Source organism: Rhincodon typus, chromosome 29, assembly GCF_021869965.1.
Source record: "Rhincodon typus isolate 14 chromosome 29, sRhiTyp1.1, whole genome shotgun sequence".
NCBI lineage: Eukaryota > Metazoa > Chordata > Chondrichthyes > Orectolobiformes > Rhincodontidae > Rhincodon > Rhincodon typus.
In genome coordinates this window covers 22,653,120-22,674,000 of record NC_063360.1, presented here as the reverse complement: position 1 = coordinate 22,674,000, position 20,881 = coordinate 22,653,120, and the positions used below count along the sequence as shown (strand labels likewise).

General features: G+C 40.6%; 1 protein-coding gene across 2 annotated transcripts in view; it reads right to left on the bottom strand.

The window, feature by feature from the left end:
* The window catches only part of LOC109935169 (alpha/beta hydrolase domain-containing protein 17B-like), a 68,449-nt gene extending 51,642 nt beyond the window's left edge, over nt 1-16,807 (bottom strand). The window contains exon 1 of one of the 2 annotated variants that reach the window (XM_048614325.1): nt 16,234-16,807. In XM_048614325.1, coding sequence (XP_048470282.1) covers nt 16,234-16,505 — 272 coding nt within the window. In that variant the 5' untranslated portion in view covers nt 16,506-16,807. The remainder of the gene's footprint in view (nt 1-16,233) is intronic. The other variant, XM_020533840.2, reaches the window with a different exon arrangement.
* Between the last annotated feature and the right edge of the window lie 4,074 nt (nt 16,808-20,881).

The window sequence follows — 20,881 nt, the reverse complement described above, 5'->3', positions numbered from 1 at the left end:
TCCTTTCTCTAGGTTATCATCTCCGCAAGTTCCCCATCGAAAGGGAAGGGGGGGGGGGGGGGGAAAACACCTTCTGAAAGGGGAGTCCTCAAATAGTAAAAGAAAGCTTGAGAATCCACAACCTTGTGAGTTTAGCAAAGAATCAGAAGGAGCCAAAAGAAAACATCTCATTGATGTCTATGATCCAGATCAGTGCCAGAACTGTGCTTCTGACATGTTCCTTCCCCACACAATACACAGGTCACATCCTGTGCATATTTGTATGCAATGTGTATGGACATTTTTATAAATACGGATAAAAATTTTAAAGTCACAAACCTGCAATTTGTGTTTCTTTCTTGCCATTGCTTAAATTGTTGGAGAAAGCAAAGAGGAGAGTTCGGTTTGAATAGCTTGACATTGAAAGCATGAGGACAAACCTATCAAGGATAGTCAAGTTATTTTATTAATTCATGGGATGTGGGCAACACAGAGCATTTATTACATACATAAAACTTTTCTTGAACCACTGCAATTCATTTGATACAGAAACATCCAAAATATTGTTGGAGTGTGTTCCATATTTTTGGCCCAGTTTGACACGAAAGGAAAGGCAATACAGTTCAGAGTGAGGAGTTGTGACTTGGAAAAACTTGCAGGTGTTCGTGCGTTCCCATGCATTAGATGTCCTTCTCCTTCTAGGTAGTTTTGGTCCCAGGTTTGGAAGGTTTTGCCAACAAGCCTTGATAAGTTGACGTAATGCATCTTGTAGGTAATATAGTACTACCACTGAGTTTGCAGTGAATGTTGAAGGCGATGAATGCAGAACCAACCAAATAGGCTGCTTTGTTCGGTATAGTGATAAACTTCAAGTGATGTTGGCGCTGCACTCATTCAAGTAAGTGGAGAGTATTCCATCACACTACTTATGTCTCTTGTGGATGGTGAATAGGCTTTAGAAAGTCAAAATGTGACTGTGTCCACCTATACGGGGGTTCTGCTATAACTTTATAGTTGCTTTCCAGCGCAACATCGTGTTATAGAAAATCATGCTATATAAATAACCGGGCCTATGGGAAAAGTGGGGTTAGGTACAGACCATCAAAAGAGCATAAACAAAGGATAGCACTACTGTCAGCAGCTGTTCAGACAGGTTTGTCTGACTGTGACAACCGCTTTGCAGCTCCTTCTCAGACTAACAACTGTCCTCACTATTTCCTAAAGGTCCAGGACAGTTACCCAGGTGTCCTGCTCATTACTTATCCCTTAGTCAGCAACTCAATGACAGATCGCCTGCTCATTATCACATTGTTGCTTTTGGGAGAGTGTTGTGTGAAAATTAGCTGCTGTATTTTCTACAATGATGCACTTCAAAAGTGGCTGTCAAGCTGTAAGGTTGTGAAAGGTGTTAGCCTTTGTAAAAAAAGACCTAGGTTCAAGTCCTGCCTCAGAATTCAATGGCCAGGGAAGATGCCTTTAAAATGTGACTAAAAAGATTAATACTCAATCGGCAAATTCTTTCGACACTGCCAGTAGTGGACTGTAAGATTGGGAGAGATTCCTGGTCAGCCGTATGACTAAAAGAACATTGCAGACTCTACTCCACTATCCACAGTTTCAGACTGCGACATATACATGTGTATGTTGCCATAGCAACTCAGACTCCTTCAGCGATCTTATCACCACACTTAAATGGTATCGAGGGATCTGGAGCAAAGGTGGGAAAATCAAGTTGAAACATTAGATCTGACTAATTACTTAAATAGGCTGCTGGAGCCTCCTGCTGCACCCAGGTCCTGTGCCTTAGTGTTTCCTTTCGAGTTAGATCTCCTGTTTTTCACTCTCCCCTACACCCTACTTTTCTTGATACTAGACCTGCTGGCTTCTTACTTTTCAGTTTTAATGAAGGCTGACAGGGAGAATTTCTCTGGGACTCAGAATCGCAGCATGACACAAGTACACTGTAGGTATCATTAGGAAAGGGCTCCTGACAGCAAGATGCCTACTCGATGGAATTGCATTATAGCCAACACAAGTTCGCATTTTAGAACTAGCGTTCCCCTATTTGACAATCGCTTTATTGTCAATTTGTGTTGCCAGAACACGCATTATAGCAGAACCCCTGTACAATGTTTTTGAGTTTCAAATAGATTGTATAGGCATGCAGTAATCAAGTTGTGAGCTGTTTGAAAGGCAGCTAGATGAGTATCCATTTGGTTTGAACAGATTTCACAAGCGCAGAGAACCTTTTACTACAGCAAAGTAAAAGTCAGTTAGTCTTACATCGATCATTAATGAGCTGCAAATGTTTGGTTTATTAGTAAACACATTATATGTGGTTAATAATTCTACCATTAAATCATTTCCACCAACAGACCTAACCCAAAAGTAATAACTCGTGGTTTTAAAAATGTTCCACAGGCACAAAGCAAATTTGCAACAACTGAATTTACAATCTTAAAACTTCATTTTACAATTCAGTGGACCCAAAAACAGAAAGCTATTAACTTCCCAACATAGGCATGCCAAAACTCATTAAAGATCATTTTTTAAAAAGATTTTAATATAAAAATAAAATTCACATGTTGCTGTTCTTTTAATTCATGGGGTGTGTGTTAATGGTTAGGCCAGCATTTATTCCCTATCCCTAATTTCCCATGACAAAGTGGTAGGGAGTTGCCTTCTTGAACAGTTACAGTCCTTGCATGTTGGGATTCCCGTGGTGCTGAGAAGGGAATTCCAGGATTTGACTGCTAACTTCAGCTATATCAAAATATGCAGCCCTATACATGCACAATGCATATATGAAAAATTCCCAGACAATGTGGGATGTTCAACCTTGTAACATGTACACAGTCAACTTGCTCGCCGAGCCATTGCAACCTGGAACTGCACAAAGCAGAACAAGAAAACTTATATGAAGTTTTAAAAAGGAATGGATACCCGAAAAGCGCAATCTGCTGTTACCTCCATAACAGACCACAACAAAACAACACAATACAGCCAGTCACAATAGTTACCCTACCATACATCAGAGACATATCAGAGATGACCACTAGACCACTCAGAACCCTAGGCATCAGGATAGCCCACAAACCAACAACTACCCTGCGACAGCTGACAAATGTAAAGGATCCCATACCCACAACGAATAAAATTAATGTAATATACAAAATACCATGCAAGGACTGTGAGAAACATTACATAGGCAAAATTGGAAGAAAACTGACAATAAGGATACACGAACTCCAACTAGCTACCAAGAGACACGACCAACTCTCACTGGTCTCAATACACACGGGACAAAGGAGGACACGAATTCAACTGGGACAACACATCCATAACAGCACAAGCCAAACAGAGACATGCCAAGGAATTCCAGAGGCCAGCATCTGCAAAGTTCTGGAGAAACTGGGTGCATCTGTTCTTCTCTCTCAACAGTCCTTGGGAAACTCCTCTACAAACCTTCCTCCAGCTCAAAAAGTACCTGTTGACTACTAGTCTGTTTCCTACTATCCAGCCACTTTTGTATCCATGTTGCTACTGTCCTTTTTATTCCAACAGGTGTAACTTTTCTCAAGTGTGTTGAGTGCCGCTGTACTGAATGCCTGTTTGAAAACCATGTACATTACATCAATATTATCACCCACATCAACCCTGTCACATTTTGACAGCATATAATTTTCCCCCTGTAGAAATCCATTCTGGCTCTCCCTTACCAACCCAACTTTTTTCATTTGCCTACAAATTCTGTCCCAAATGTTCCTTGATGCTTCCCCACCACTACAGTCAAACAACTGGTTTGTAATTACTGGGATTATTCTTAAAATATTTTTGGATTGTGTACCCTCACTTTTTCTTACTGTACACAAACTATCCCCTCTTTGAAGATGGCCCAGTGGTCAGTTAGTTTTTGCTGCCAAGCTTTTGTTCCAGTGTCCAGCTAGGTTCTTGTCCCATTGGAGTCAGCTCTTTGCCAGTTACTAATTCCTCCCCTGGATTGCTATTGATCTTTTCTACCAGTGTCCTAAACTTTACGATACAATGACCACAGTCGCCACACTGACATTTGATCTACTTGGTCCACTTTATTTCCAAGAACCAGTCCAACTATGCATCCTTTCTTGTTGAACTGGACAGAAACTGCTGCAGAAAATTTTTCTCCATGTAATCTAGGAACGTTTTCCCCTCTCCATCCTAACCCAAATGTAGACTGGGCCAATGTTAGCATAAAGAACGCAAAACTACTCTATTCAGTTCTGAAGAAGTCATACCTGGCTCAGAACACTAACTCTCCACAGACGCTGCCAGACCTACTGAGATTCACAAGCATTTTACAAGGTTGTTTCCGATTTCCAGCATCCCCAGTATTTGATTTTTACTCAACAATGTAATTTTCATGCAGGTTTGTTCCTCTACATAATTCCCACTACGTCGTAGTCTGTACTGAACTACATCAATAAGATAATGGAATCCTCTTTGATTCTGTCCCTGAATACTCTGGAATGTCCTCTTTCTCCAGCATTGCAATATAAAAACCAAAAGAACTGCGGATGCTGTAAATCAGGAACAAAAAGAAAGTTGCTGGAAAAGCTCAGTGGGTCTGGTGGCATCTGTGAAGAGAATAAACAAAGTTAACATTTCGGGTCCAGCAACTTTTTCTCAAAACCGGACCCTTCTGAGGAAGGGTGACTTTGTTTTATTTGCTTCACAGATGCTGCCAGACCTGCTGAGCTTTTCCAGCAACTTTGTTTTTGTTCCAGCATTGCAACACTTTCCCTAACCAATACTACTACCACTCCCTTTCTGAAAAATTTAGTACCCAGGAACATTTAATACACAGTCCTGCCCTGCTTTGAGCTATGTCTCTGTTATTGCCACAACTTATTTTCACATACAATCTTCACTTGAAACTCAAATCTTGTTTACTGTACTCATATACATGCACACTATCTCTAAGACTTCAGTACAGTTTTTCTTCTTCCAATTTACCTGACTTTGATTCTCTATTCTATTGCTACACATCTGAGACACCCCTCTCAATTCCCAATCCCTGCCAAATTACTTTAAAGTCCTCCCAATAGCATCAGCAAAACCTAGCAAGGAGCTTAGTCCTAGCTCCATTCAGGTGCATATCTGGCTTCTACAGTTGCCATTTTTCGCAGAGACAGTTCCAGTGTCTGAGGAATCTAAAGCCCTCCCTCCTGCATTACCCCACACATGCATTCATCTAGCTTATTCTTTGACTTCTGTACGGACGAATGCATGGCCCTAGGCGAAATTTGGAGATTATTATATTGAGGTTGTGCTGCCTAATTTTCTGTTTTGCTCCAAATTCCGACTGCAGGACTATATCATCCTCCCAACTCAAGTTATTGTTACCAATGTGAACCATGACCTCTGGCCCTTCACTCCTTTCCAGTAGAAAGTCCTGCAGTCTCAATGTGACATTCTTAGTAACAAATATTTTACAATCTACCAGAAATCTGTTAACAATAATCAATAAAGAGATACTGTTCAGAAATTGTAAAATCAAATTTTAAGTGAATCTGCAAAAATCACATTACGGCACCACTGGGGCTGTCTATAGACCAATTTGCTGGTAGATTCAGTATTCACAAAGGCGGGCACTGTATACCTACTGTAACTGTGGAGGTGGGTAATAGAAGACAGAAACAAGTTGCAAAACAAACTTCACTCGACATTCTACTACAGAAGATGATCCCCCTGCAATGCTCAGCGTCCAGAGGAAGTGCCTGTTTAAAATGACCAGTTTTAATTGTTTACTTCCAGGAAATAGTGACAAAAAGGTGAAGCCCTTTCCTGAGAATAACCAGAGGATCATCTTAACCCTTCACTCTTACTGTGTACATGCTGCATCCAGTTTTATGAATAGTAACCGAGTAGGTGAAAACACCATACACTGTGTCACTAAGACATAGCTGCTAGTCCTAGGTTGGATCATGATCTGAGATGAGTTCGGGGGTTTCAGTTGGGACAGCGGGTGTGCTGTCCATACACAATGTCACCTGCTAGGAGGAGAAAAAAAACAGTAGGGTTACCCACTTTTGCACACAAGACTAAGTGTTATCCTGGCTGGAGGAAGAATGTATGGGGACATCAAGCAGGAACAGGATTGGGATGAGCTGCAAGATACTCCCTACTTGACCAACTTACTGATGTGCGATGTACAGCTTTGTCAGAATAGTTACCAAATAAGTTATTGGAGAGCTTCGCATACCCATGGAATTCCACTCAACAAAGTCAATATCTCAGAAGAGCACAAACAAAAAAAATTGTTTCAATGTAGTCCACAGTGAGTTAGAAAATGACCAAGACAAGTTTAGAGATCTACATCATGTCACTACCGAAGCATTATGGGCTTTGCAGGTTGTTGTGACATTCTAGCAATTCCATTACACACACTCATCACCAAGTGATGACTCACTCGTTTAAGTGGCAGGACAGTATAATTTGATGCTTGCACTCCTATTAATCATGGAACTGCATTTTCCTTGTGCATTCATTTGTATTGCTCCAAGAACGAAAGCACTGGGTACTGCGTAGGTACAAGTTATGAGGGTGGTTTTGTTAATTAAAGGGCTGAGTCATCAAGTTGGGGGGGGAGGGGTAAATGAGGGGGTGTACTTAGTCTCACAGCAACCTGAAACTGTCCATGTAGTTACCATAGCTACAGCTTCCTGATGTGGAGATGATCTCCAGGACCGAGCACCAATTAAATCTTTGACTAAGCACTGACAGGAGTTAGGACAGAGGAGAACGCATACTGGCAAAACTCAGTCAAACAGATCCATACTGTTCTAATCACAAAACAGGAGACAGCAGGTACACAGTAAACTTGAAAGGCTAAGTCACTCTGATTAATATCAGGGGTTTCACATTATCACTATCTTACTAGAAGCATAGAAATTGAAACTGACCGTTCAAGCAACCACCTGCCTATCACCCTGCTGCATACTGCTGAGAACTGAAAGATGTCTTAGTATCTCTAAAAATATAACTGCTTGCTGCTAAGACATACTGCATGTATTCAGCGATTCATAGTTCCTAAAAACAACATTTATTTACAGGAATTTGCTCGGGTAGAAACCAGTAATTACTACATTTGTCAAGCACCAAAGGGAAAAAGAATTAAAGAGCTCAGAACTCAAAAAGGACATGAAAAGATTAAAAGCACATGACAAACAATATCTGTCAGGTTAAATCTGTCAAAGATTTATAATGAGGGCAATGTCTCTTCATTATGGCCTTCAGAACAGTACCCCAAGGAGGATGCAAGAATTTCAGTAATTCCAACTACATTTCCTCTCTTTTCACTGCAGAAGATGGCGATGGAAAATGTTCCACGCTCACACCCTAACTAGTAAACAATGCCACAGAGGAACGACAACACAGGAACACAATAATCTGGGAGCCCCCGATCATACCCAACTACAAAATTCATAAAGTCTCAATCCGCTCCTAAATCCACAGTATCAGCAGTTCCCTCTTTGTAATTTCAGCAACACGATACATGACGAAAACTCATCAAAATAACTCTGCACCATACAAATTGCCCCTAATATACAGCAGTTACTTTTAAATCGATGGCACATTCGTGAACAGGCTTGAATTCCATATTTCAGTTACTCTGTCTTAATGTAATAAGATACTGGAATTCATGTAAGGAAACATCTGAAACAATCTTGCAAAATAAAATCAGAAAAGCTTAACTCTAGTTAAAAAAGATAGTACCGACAGACAAATATCCCAAATAGATGATGTCAAGGACAGGGATGCCTTCTAATACAATGCAGACATTGAAGACTCAGAGGCAGGCATTCAAGCAGTTAAGCTTTCACAAGACAGACACAGAATTTCAAATATTAACAACTCAAAATTCTCATTTGTCTTAAATCGGAGGCTCTATTTTTAAACAGTATCCCTAGTTCTAGACTCCCACAAATAGATACTTTGATCAAATAGATGCTGACAGGATTAAACAGGACCATACATGCTTAATTAAGAGCACCTCTTATTCTAAACACCAACGTGTGTAAGGCCCAACTTGCTGGCAGGGAGCTCATCACAGAAATCAACTTAGTTGAGAAAAGGTTTTCTATCTCTAATCCAAGTGTATGCCTCCTTAACTATGGAGACTTAGATCATCTTACCAATTTTCTACTCTGCTGCAAAGCTATTTTAAAACAACACATACTTTTGCACAAATCAGGCAGTGCTAAACTCCAGTGATGCTCAGAAACCATTAGGAATGGAAACAGAGCGCGTAATTTTTTTTACAATGTAAAAATTTTGCAGCTCACTAGAACAAAAGAAATGAGTCATATCAAAACAGTTTGTTCAAACTTTTTTTGGGCTACTGGTAACGAGTACATTGACTAAAATAAACAAAATCTTTTTGCACAGAATTAATGTTGATATGTTTATTATGCATTATGAAATTGCACTGATCCAACTTTGGACAGTGTATGAGCAAGGAACTCTGATACTACTAAGTGTGACACTTCCATCATTGCCTGTGGTCTCATAGCAAGGTAAGAGAATGCACTGCTATACGAACAGAATCATTTTCTTCAACTTGAATCTCTGCAAAGTAATTTCAAATTCTTCCATGATTACAGATTTAATACTACATTTAAATACACTTAATAATCTGCCACAATATATAGGAAACTACTGAAAATTAGTGGTGATCAGACTTCTCAACATCCCCTTCTGTTGGCAGATAAAGAATATGGATTAGCTGTATTAAGAAGTCAAAACCAAAGAAATAGAGGCCATTTCATGCCTATTTAAAACATACTACTTAATTATAGCATCCTAATTTGGAACTTCATGCAAAAACTTTGAATTTCAAATTATCTGATGTTCACAATTCAGTAATACCTGCTATAAATGTACACTAGCATTGGGAAACAGCTGGGAACAGTCAGCATACCACAGAAGTTCATATGCAAACAATCACTTGGCGGACGCATCAAAAGACAATCAGTAAAAGTGGAACCCCCAGCTCAACAATGTTTTGTTTGAGGATGGTGAATCAAACGGAATGACTCCAAAACTGAAATAAGCAAACTTCTGCTTTTTAAGAATTATATCGTGCAGAGATTTACTGGATAAGTAAATATTACTGACATATCTCAACTAATTTAAATACAATTAATGCAATGTTCTTAACTGTGCAGCTTTGTAACAAACTATTTTGTCTGGTAAATTGGACAGATTGGTCAAAATGCTGTTTATACTGGCTGTGAAGCATCTCTAGCATGTTTAGGGAGACTTTCACACATCTGTTTGTATAGTTCCTTTGCAGAGTCTTGTTCTTGGTTAACTTCCATGAGTTATGATTCTAAGCATCATGTTAAAAAAGTAGAAGCCAGATTTCAGAGTTGCCATTAGAAGCAGAGCACCAACATGATCTCAAATTGGACACAGGCCATCCAAACACCAGTGACAAGGTGTAGTTAATACAGTGTATAAAGCATCTGTTAATCTTCTGAGAGCCAAACATGAGTGGGTGTGCTGGAACCTCAACCATGACATTCTGGTATTTTTCAGAAGTCAATTTCTGAGGGCTATGATGAGTCGGCTCAAAAGGGGAGCTGAGGCCTCGGCTGATCAAGTATGACGGAATCTGGTTGAATGGTAGAATAGGCTTGAGGGGCCAAAACACCATCTCTTCCTCTTATTTCTGATGTTATATTCTCTGGTAAGACAGCACATAATACAATGTTGCTGTACACTTGTTTCTTCTAGTCCTTCAACATTAATAATTTGCCAAAGGAGCATCCTAGCTAACATTGTTGCCTCAACAGCTGCTACCAAAATAAAACTGGTTGCGTTGTTGCAACAATGTTGTACTTTTAAATTCAAAGCACAGATATAATGGCTTAAAAGGCCACATAAATGCACTGATAAGAAACACATTAAAACATTTTGGTATCACAAATTCCACAGCATATCACATTCTGCATTTCTTCCCTGAACTACTCAGACACATTTTTAGAAAAATCTTAAATCGAAAAAAACTTTAGATTAAACAAGTGACTGATGAGAACATGAATATTAAAATAACATTCCTATATCGTGGGGAGATCAATATTTTCTAAAGAATTGCAGTTTGGGAGCCCCACTTGGGATTACACAGGTTATTTTTGATTGTGAAAAGTAAGTGTTGCATATGCTGTATACCATACGCAATAAAAAAATCTCCATAAATAATCCGCCATAAATAATTCCTCAGGCATGAATATGCACCAGCAAATCTTCATTATAAATGTAATGTCAATAAGCTAACAGGAAACAAGACTACAATAAGCAGTGTTTTTCACTTGACCAATAAAATAATTATACTCCCTTGTATTAATCTATTTTTTGCACAATAAACCAGTCAATTTTGCAATTTCACATTTCACAGTTGAAACTTGAGCACCTGTACCTCTTACGTGCCCAATAAAAGACCACCTCATCTACTAACCCCCATCAATATTTCCTGATCAAGGAATGGATGTCAGTGCTGCAAATATAATAAGTATACAACCCAACTGTCAATTCTCACTGAATAAATTTTCCTAAGAAATAGCAGGATGTTTGAATAATAGTGTAATATATTCAGAATTTTGCTAAACACCTCTGTCAATTCGCGAAAGACTTGTATTTCAATTGCTATCATGGCTCTCATCTCCTCTGAATCTGATTGCATGCGCTCACTTAGACAAAATTCTTAAGCATTGCTATTCCTATTAATGAAGCCACTGCAATTAATTAAAATGATACTTATCTACTTACAGACACAGTATTAATCAAAATAGAGGTGATAACTAGTCTATTAGATTGTGCTAATATCTGATTGATGGTGATCTCTCATGTATTCTGAAGGGCTAGCCTTGCAAATACTAGTTAAACTCAAAAGCTCCCTTTCAAAAATAAATTAAATGCAATCAGCCCATTTCACTTTTTGAAAAAATAAAATGGCAGATAGTGTTGAAGACAGCAACCCAATACATTCCTGATTTTGTAGTCAGAGCTAAATCAACATGCATATAGCTAAGAGCATTATTACAATTTTTCCTGTATCCATTCTGGTCACCATTCTAAGTCCAAGTCCATCACTTCTACTTCCACTTTTTTTAAAAAAAACTCATTTCACTTTTTTCCACTCCCACTCTCTCATTAGGCCTTTCATTTCTCCATCTCCCTGAAACACTGTTCTTGCAAATCTGCTGCACTCCCCGACCTTTCTACAGCCCACAGCTTCTCTGTGCTCTCGTGGTATCCCCATAGGGTTCATCACGGTACCAGTCACCATCTCTTTATGAGTAGCAACCCGAATTACCCCAACGTACTAACCTTCACACCCAGCTATCTTGCCAATCTTCTTCCAGTGATATCACTGGATTCCTCTATTCCTCTGGATACCCTATCACAACCCCACTTCACATCTCCCTCCAGACTGCCCATTCAGTGGAGAACAAGACCTTTGCATTCATTAGCCAATTCTGCCTGCGATAGAAACCTGGTTGAGTGATAACATCTTTTCCCCGAACCGCCAGCATTAGTCCTATTCAAACAATGCAGTCACGATGTGGCTCATCACCAAATCACACCTTGTTCTGTCCCCTTTCAGCAGCACACTTTGTTCTACACTTCTCACCCTCCATTTAAAATGCTCCTTCTCTATTGCCTATCCAAGCATCACAAAATGTTCTGAACAAGAAATTTCACTACTCACCTCCTTCAGCCTCACCAGACTCAGCTACTTTACATTCTTGGTGACTTCAATTCATTATGCCCTCACATTCAGAGATACGCCATGACCCCCACACCCACTCCACAACCAGGGAGGCAGTAACATCATGGCATTATCACTGGAGTAGCAATACAGAACTCTAGGCCAATGCTCTGGGGTTATGGGTTCAAATCCCACCATGATCTAATGGCAACCATATAACCACTGTGATTGTCATAAAAAGATCCATCTGATTCACCTTCAGGAAAGGAAATCTGCCATAACTGCCTGGACTGGCCTAGCCTACGTGACAAGCACACAGCATTGCGTGACTCAAGGAATGGGCAATAAGTGCTGAGCTGGCCAGTGACACCCACATCCCATGAATGGATAAAGGAAAAAAATACCCTTGACTTTGCCTCTTCTATGGCCTAGCAATCTCCATCACTTCAATTAATTGAATTTCTTTCATGCACATCCTGCTCTACCTAATTCTTCCTTCCTATTATTAAAAAAAACTTGCATCGAAATCATCAATTATACTTCAAATTTCCAAGAGTAGCCTTTGGATGGCTGAAGAAATGTCATGGCGAACGGAAGACAAATCTGTTCAACCCACATCACTACTGAAACCCTAGTTACCATAAAAACCATTTCTTACTGTCACCCAGCCCATTCCCCCATGTGACAGTGACCTCCACTCTCTGCAATCCCCCATGGGGGTGTGAACAGAAGGTTTGAAGAGGAAATCCAGGCACTGAATAGTGGACAACCAGTTTAAGTTTTCACCTCCAGATCTGGCTGGCCTATATAAATCATAATCAGGTTCTTCTTCCAACTGCCAAAACTGCTCATTATTTCAGGATCATTCTAGAATGCAAAGATAACTCCAACCTTCTTTTCTCAACCTCAAGCCATCTTCATAAACCGTCTCTGCTGTCATCTCCTCTAACATCAGGTGCGAGGGACTCGTGGACCTCTCTCACCTGGTCAGCTGCTTCTATGGTTTCCTTTACTTCTTGTTCTGAAGGCTCTCCTCATCCAAATCCTGAATTTGGATTTTTCTCTACATCCTCTCCAAACTCCCTTGTCCTCCCAGAGCTTGCCTTATCCATGGAAACAACCTCCTGCGCCTTCAGCCTTATTCACACTGTACTGCTAAATACCCACTTCTCTTCCAGGCTAGGTTAATCAATATGGGCAGAGTTTCTGTATTCCCTTTATGCTTTCCCCCCCCCAACACCATTATCTTCAAATGTGTCACCTCCACATCTACAGAAAACAAAATCTATTTTGACCCTTCAGTTCTTGGAAACTATTGGCCATCTCGTTCCCAAATCATGCCCATCTTTCTCAGAACTTCATGTTTAAATCGATTCAAATACAATTCAGACTCCTCCTCAATACTGAAACCATACTCTCCAAAACCACAAATGAATCTGTGACTATGACAAAGGTAAATTATTCCAATTGTGTTAAGCTCAAGCAGAAGACAGAATCATCCTTCAACATCTCTGCATTGTCATCCAGCTGGAACAAACTGCACTCACCTGCTTCCATTCTTATCTAATCAGTTGTAGGCACAGTTGCCTGCAATAGCTTCTCTACCTGCTCCAACTTTACTTCTGGTGCCAACAAGAATCCATCCTTGGTATCCTATTTCACATTGATATGGTGCCTCTTGGCAAAGTCATTTGTGAAGATGTCAGCTTCTTTATGTCCACTGACAACAAGCAGCTTTACCTCACCAATACTTCTCTCAACTGTGTCTCTAAACTGCTTGACTGCTTGTCAGACAAGCAGTCAATTAGGAAAAATTCCATCCGATTAAATATTGGAAAGCTCTGATATTGAAACCTTATCCGTACCTGCTACCTCTAGACTTGACAATTTCAATGCACTCCTGGCTGATTTCTTACATTTTTCCCTCAAACTCTGCTGCCTTGTGCCATAAAGTCCTGTTCACCTGTCGCCCCTGTAGTCATTACCGACACTCTTCCCCAGTACAGTTGCACCTCATATAAAATACTTAAACCGGCTTTCAAATCTCTCCAAAAGTTTCATTCCTCCTTATAAAACTCCTCTAGCAACAAAACTCCCAAGTTGACAGTGCTCTCCAATTCTGGCCTCGTGAACATCCTTGTTTTTAAATCACTTCACTAACAGTGGTCAATGCTTTCAGATTTCTGGACCTCTAAATCTGGAACTCTGACATTGAAACTCTTAACTTCTCCCTTTTCTTCAAGAGGTTTCTCAAATCTTCCGTTTTGCTCATAGTTTTAGTTAACTGTCATAACATTATGGAAACATATTCAATTCTGTTTGGTAAGTCTCCTGTAAAAACACCATGGGGCATTTATACATAAAAGGATGAAATAAACACTTGAAGAGCATTGGTTAGTATTCATAGAAGCCCTACAGTGTGGAAACAGACCATTCAGCCCAAGAAGTCTATACCGCCCCTCCAAAGAGCATCCCACCCAGACCCATTCCCCTACCCCTGCATTTCCCATGTCTAACCCACCTAACCTAAACATCCCTGCACATTACGGACAATTCAGCATGGCCAATCCACCTAGCCTGCACATCTTTGGACTGTGGGAGGAAATGGAGCACCCGGAGGAAACCTACACAGACACGGGGAGAATGTGCAAACTCCACAGACAGTCGCCCGAGGCTGGAATTGAACCTGGGCCCCTGGCGCTGTGAGGCAGTACTGCTAACCACTAAGCCGCCTACCAAAGCTACTAGACAACACGTTATTTGGTGACAACCAAGAAACAAGGTCAACGACACTTTGCGATTCAGCATTTCACAATCAACCAAAATGAATGCAAAACAGGCACTTTGCTATATTTAAAATGTCAGTAATTATTTGATTTCTTAGAAAAATATAAATGACTCTTAGAAGACTAATTACTTGGAATTGTTTAGGCTTGATTCAATTAACATGCAATTACTGCTTCATTGGAATGGCTAAGTGGAGGACGCTTTCTTGCTCATGAGATGGGGGGCTTCCCTTAGGAGTTTACCACTCTAATACATTAGAATTTATTTAAAATCAACCCTGATAGCTCAAAAGACATCCCCTGCAGCTGACTGTATCTAACAGATTGAATATAACCTAATCAAGAAATTTATACCAACTGAAAGTGCAACAGCAATGTGCTGCTCAGCAGACCCCAGAAAGCAAAATTTCTAAAATTTGCAGTTTATTACTTTCTAACCAAAGCACAAAAATGTGCAATAATGTTTCTTACAAATTACATCATCCAACATTGGCATACAACAATTTTCAACATATAGACAACCTCTCAATGCCATTGCTTTGAATGGATTTAACTGAACTCCCAAAAGTTGAAAGGGAGTCTTGCGGTGCAGTGATGTTCCTACCTCTGAACCAAAAGCTCTGGATTTAACTTTCTTGCCAGGACTTGTTAGCCATGGAACATATGTTTCTAACATAGGAAAAACAGGTTTGTTATCAGCGTGTAAATTCTTCTAATGCACGTGATAGCAGGCAGTAAAAGTGAGTGAGTTTCTTGGTAAGCTATCCTGAAGAAGGCATACCACTGTAGTACTTTGCCCATTAGTGTGGGCCAATCTAATGGAACCTCATGGCCCAACTGTCAGAAGTGAGGATGGAAGAAAATATAGACAGATTGAAAATGAACAAGTTTTACATTGTCAATTTTTCAGTAGTAACATTCACAGAGTTCATATGGAGACATGAGGAATTTACACAATGAATAACTCAGCTACAGACCAGAAGTACTTCAGGTTTGATCGTTGGGCTGTAACGGGGTAGATAACCTCATCTAAGACAATGACCAAGAAATTACAATTGGTCACAAAACCCTAGTGAGAGTGGGAAAGTGGTTTCCACTATTTTGAATAGCATCCATTTGGGTGACGTACTCACGGCCACAGAACCACACTATACAAGGTATCAACAACTTCAGCAAAGACAAAAGGAAAAGAGAAGAGAAGAACACTACTTGCCAAGTACTTTTGGTGCAAATAATATTAAACTTCCCAAAGGTCTTTTAAATCACTTAAACCACACAACTTTGTTAGAAATTGCATAAGCAAAAGGCAATCGCTGCTGGTTGATTTGTGAAAACCTGCAGTTTAACTACAGTAACCTGCTCTTATAGTACTCCTTTTCAGTCACATTTATCAGCTCTTTGTTGCACTAGATCTAATACCAGATTAATGCTTTTCTGAACGTGCAGATTTGTAGTGCATTATGCATCACTTCACCAGCATACCGTACAGTCAGAACTGCATTTTCACAGTCACTCTGTATATTGAGCCTATACAGTGGATATCTGCTACACTGATCACAGCTCTCCAAACAAGTGGGCAATCCTCAATATCGGGGGAATGGTACCCGATGGGAGTGCTGTGGAGGCGTTAGGATGGATGGCTGGGGGCGTCCTGGTTTCTGCACCAGATCGTGTTTTTTTTAAAAAAGTGGGGAGGTGGGGTTGTCAAACAGTTACCTGGCGCTCGGAGAGCATCGTATGAACATGCAGGCGATTCTATTCCCTCGGCTAGTGCGGATGAGGAAGATGTCGGTGCAATCAAGCTCCCGCTGGCCGTACTGCCACTCGGCCCGCTCGGTGAAGCGGAGGCTCCAGCGGCTCCCGGACTCATCAGCCACCGCCGCGTAGGTGGCCTCAGGGGGCAGGAAGGCTAGCTTGGCAGCGATGCGGCTGGGGCAAGGCGGGCAGCAGAAGAGGCAGCAGAGTTCGCTGAGCGAAAGACCGTTCATCCTGACGGCCGGGGCCAGCCGGACGGGCTCCGGTTCAAACCAACTGCCTTCCCCCAACCCCCCACTTTCCTCTCAACCCAATCAGCCCCGCGCTGTATCCCAGTTCCGAAGCAGGACGTCCCCACTCCCCAATACCCAGCCGGCGGGAGGGAGAAGGGGAGAAGTGGGGGGGGGGGAAGTGAGTTAGCGGGGCCTTCGTTTCTCAATAGCTCCTCTGTCAACTCCCATCCTTTTCCTCCATTTCTGGCGACGACCAAAAGCGGATCGCCGTCGCCGGATGTGACGCGACCACCCAGGGGAGGAAGTGACGTGTAATCAGGCCCCGCCCCCTCCCAAGCCTGGGTCGAAGGTTACTTACCTGGACAGGTGAGGCGCAGCTTCTTGCTCAACTTCCCTCTTTTTCTTCACCTACCTACCCACCCTCCCCCCCATCCCCTCCTCAATCTCACAACCGGCCGAATCTACTTTTCATAAAACGAAGAACTGTCATTGCTGAAGATCTGACACAAAAACAGAAATTGCTGGAGAATCTCAGCAGGTCTGGCAGCATCTGTAGAGAGAAAAATGTTAACATTTCGAGTCCAGTGCCTCTTTTCGACTCTTATGGTTTGTTCTACCCGCTTGCCTCAAAAAGCATTTGGTAGACATTTTTTAGTCGATACATCTACGTAGCAGGTGGACTTGAACACAGGCCTCACGGCTCAGAGGAAGGACACTACCAATGTGCCACAAGTGACTCGCCTTCATATCTCCTTTGAGAATCTCAAAACTTCCCCTTTGCCGCCCACACACATGCACTTTACAGCTGTCCAAGTACCTTGCACAGCTAAATGGTTACTGTCACTTCAGAAATGCACCAGGCAAATTGCATACAGCAAATACCACACTAACTGCAATGTGATGACAACCCAGATTATCAGTCTTTGTTATGTCGATGATGATCTTCGATAACTATCATGCTGATAAATATCAGGGCCAGAGTACGAGCGGGGGACATGTGTGAGAGCATCCTGTTCTTTATTATCTTTAAGATTGTCTTTTCCATGTCTACTAGAGAAGGGACATAGGCTACAATTTAAAAGTCAGTACTTGTGGTAGTGCAGCACTCCTTCAGCACCACACTTGGTTGTAAAAATGGTTTGCATCTCTGAATTTTTCCCAGTTCTTTCAATAAAATCACCTTTCACAGATGCTGCCTGAGTATTTCTAACATTTTCTGTTTACATTTGCTGCTTTACTCGTATGTACATGCACTATACGGGGTGATTATTTGCTGTGGGAAAGCGTTAAATGGCATTGTCCTTGCAGATTACATTTCTAAAATCTTTTGCAGAGCATGTTGTTGAAAATGCTGTGTGACAACATCAGGATGAGTTGAAACACATTCTAGGACCTGGTGAACAGGGTAAACTGCACTTACTTAACCAGCAGATTTAATTTACTCCTTTCAAAGTCCAATCCTTCAATGTAAAATCAGGTACATAAGCAAAAAATGAAGGGATCTGCATATTCTGCTCAAGGCACCTGAATCTATTTTCCTCCTTAGTCATGCAAAATAATCAGACCACCTTCACACGTTTTGATTCTTTAAAAGTGGCTGTTAACTGTGTTTTATCAGGAAAATCTTGCTGACTGATAGTGATCTTATAGGCATTTCTGTATTATCAAAAGAAATGTAGATAAATGTATAACAGCAAATTTAAAGATACCCACCATATTAAAAGAGTACTTTTGCTTTAAGTATCATACTAAAACAAGTTGAAGCCAGCAGCAAAGGTATCATGCATATACCAGAAAGTAAATAATCCATTAATCTATTATTTACTATCATCTATACTACAAATTCTAGAATTCAACATACATTCTAGTTTAGTCTTGTAATATTGATAACATTTTGTTTGAAGAAGGCAATGCATGCTATAATTTAATATTAGAATATCTAGACATCAAGAAATAAAAATAAACTTTTAATTAAGGTTCACTACAGTACTTTAAAATATCCTAAAATAAATGAACTATCAATTTAATAATGGACTTAGAATGATATTTTGGGAACATTAATTTAAATGGCATGATTGCCTTGTCATTTATTTACTGTTAGCCATTATCCTCATAATTGATATGCTGGATTCTGTTCAAAGAAAAGTAAATGGGATAATTGTAGAATGAGAGACTTTCAGTTGTCAGGAGCGGAGTTAAGAAACGAAAATTGTTTCCAGTGGAGTAAGGCTGAGAAGAAGTGTAATCCAGATATGTAAAATGTTGAAAAGTGCTAGATGCTGGAATTTTCTTTAACTTTGTCTCACTACCTCTCTTTTCACCCTTAAGCTGGCCTGTAAACATCTGGCACTTTTTAAAAAAGGTTGTTCATGGGACATAGGTGTTACTGGCTGAACCAGCATTTATGGCCCCTCCTTAATTATAGAATCATAGACCTGTACAGCATGGAAACAAACCGTTTGGTCCAACTCGCCTATGCCAACCAGATATTCTAAATGAATCTGGTCCCATTTGCCAGGGAAAATAGCCCCAGCCTATTCAGCCTCTCCCTATAGCTCAGAAAGAAGGGTCTAGGCCTGAAACGTCAGCCTTCCTGTTCCTCTGATGCTGCTTGGCCAGCTGTGTTCATCCAGCTCTACACCTTGTTATCTCAGATTCTCCAGCATCTGCAGTTCCTACTATCTCTGAAACAATTTTAACCCTGGCAACATCCTTGTTAATCTTTTCTGAACCCTATCAATTGCCCTTGAACTGAGTGGCTTGCTATGGCCTTTTCAAAGGGCAAATAGGAGTCAACTCACATTTAGGCCAGACCCAGTAAGAATAGCGGATTTCCTTTCCTAGAGGACATCTGTGAACCAGACAGGTACCTTTGGTCATCTCGCCTAATCTTGTATGGTGCAATGTTGAATTTTGTTTTATTACATTTGTAAAGCTTATTGCATTGAAGACTCTAGACAATTCTGTTATGGTTGATGTAAAGAAAATATTTGACTTGAGACATGAGCTAAAATTTAGAGATTGCAAGTGTTAAATTATCAAGACTGAAGCAAGGGTAAGATTAAAAGATCAATTGAAGTCTTATCTGTAGTTTAGTCGACTCTTCACTCGGAGTCAGGACGGAGTGTTTAAATCCTGGATGCCATTCTAGTTGAACTCTGACAGAGTGCCTAATAGTTCTCAGGCTATCATAGGTTAATTGCTTTATGTTAATTTTAGTCTACCATTCAACATTTTATGCACAAACATCTCCAGATCTTTGTTTTTGCATCCCATTTAAACACCAATTAAACTGAAATCCACCAGGGATCCTCATGGGAGAGTCAGTGCAGATACGAAGGGCCAAATGGCCTCTTTCTGCACTGTAGGGATTCCAGGATTCTATGAATTTCCCCTAACAATTTCTGATTGGCAGCAAGAGCAAAGAAGCCTTAATAAACATTATTTTTTTCCCAAATTTGTTAGATCCTCAGGGGCAAGCTAGAAGTCAGTAAGCCCTAGAGCCGATAGCCATTGACACGGAATTTCTCTCTCCACTTGTGAATATAGAGCAAGAACAGGCCTGTACTTTGGCAACATTTGGCCCATGAGCAATGCATCCGAAGTTGGATACCCAGATAAGCTTTAGGACAAGTCGGGTAGAGTGCATTTCAGCCATAACGTGTCCCAGAAGATCAAAGCAATTGGTTGTGAAATCAGTGTGTTAATGCAGTCTAGCCTCAGAAGCCCTCCTGCAGCAGTACTGCCCAGTTTGTTACTATCTTTACAGTAATGTTTATTGTCTCTATTCATAACTTTTTCTGTTTTCAGCTCTACTTTCCAATTGGCTACATTTACAAATGTCCAGCCACAACAGACGAAGTGTAAATTGCACTGCTTTTAGGCCATAATTGAAAATTGAAAGAACCAATTATAAATATGTGCAATTCTAATATGTTTGAATGGATTTTAATTATACCATAAAAAGCAATTGTTGTGTTTAATCAATTTGGTTTGAAGTTGCTTCTCTGGGCTCTGTACCTCTCTAACCCAAGCAGCCACCAATCCCACAGTCATGTCTTTTGCTCAAACCTTAACTTTGATTAAGGAACATTTCCTTGTGTTCCCTGCAACCACCTCTGTCCCAAACTCCATTCTCACCCATTGGCCACTTAATAATTAATGTCATGTGAGTGAGAACTTCACTGTTGACATTGAAATAATACTTGCAAGATGAAGTCTCTCAGAACTCACGTTGTACAGGATACAAACGTGCCAATGGGCTGACTTACGCCCTCCCATCCCACTCCATATTCAACACTCAAGCCCCAAATTTGAATTAGGGCAATGATCTCCAACAAACATTAGAGTGTATCACTTCTTTGGCAAAAATCACA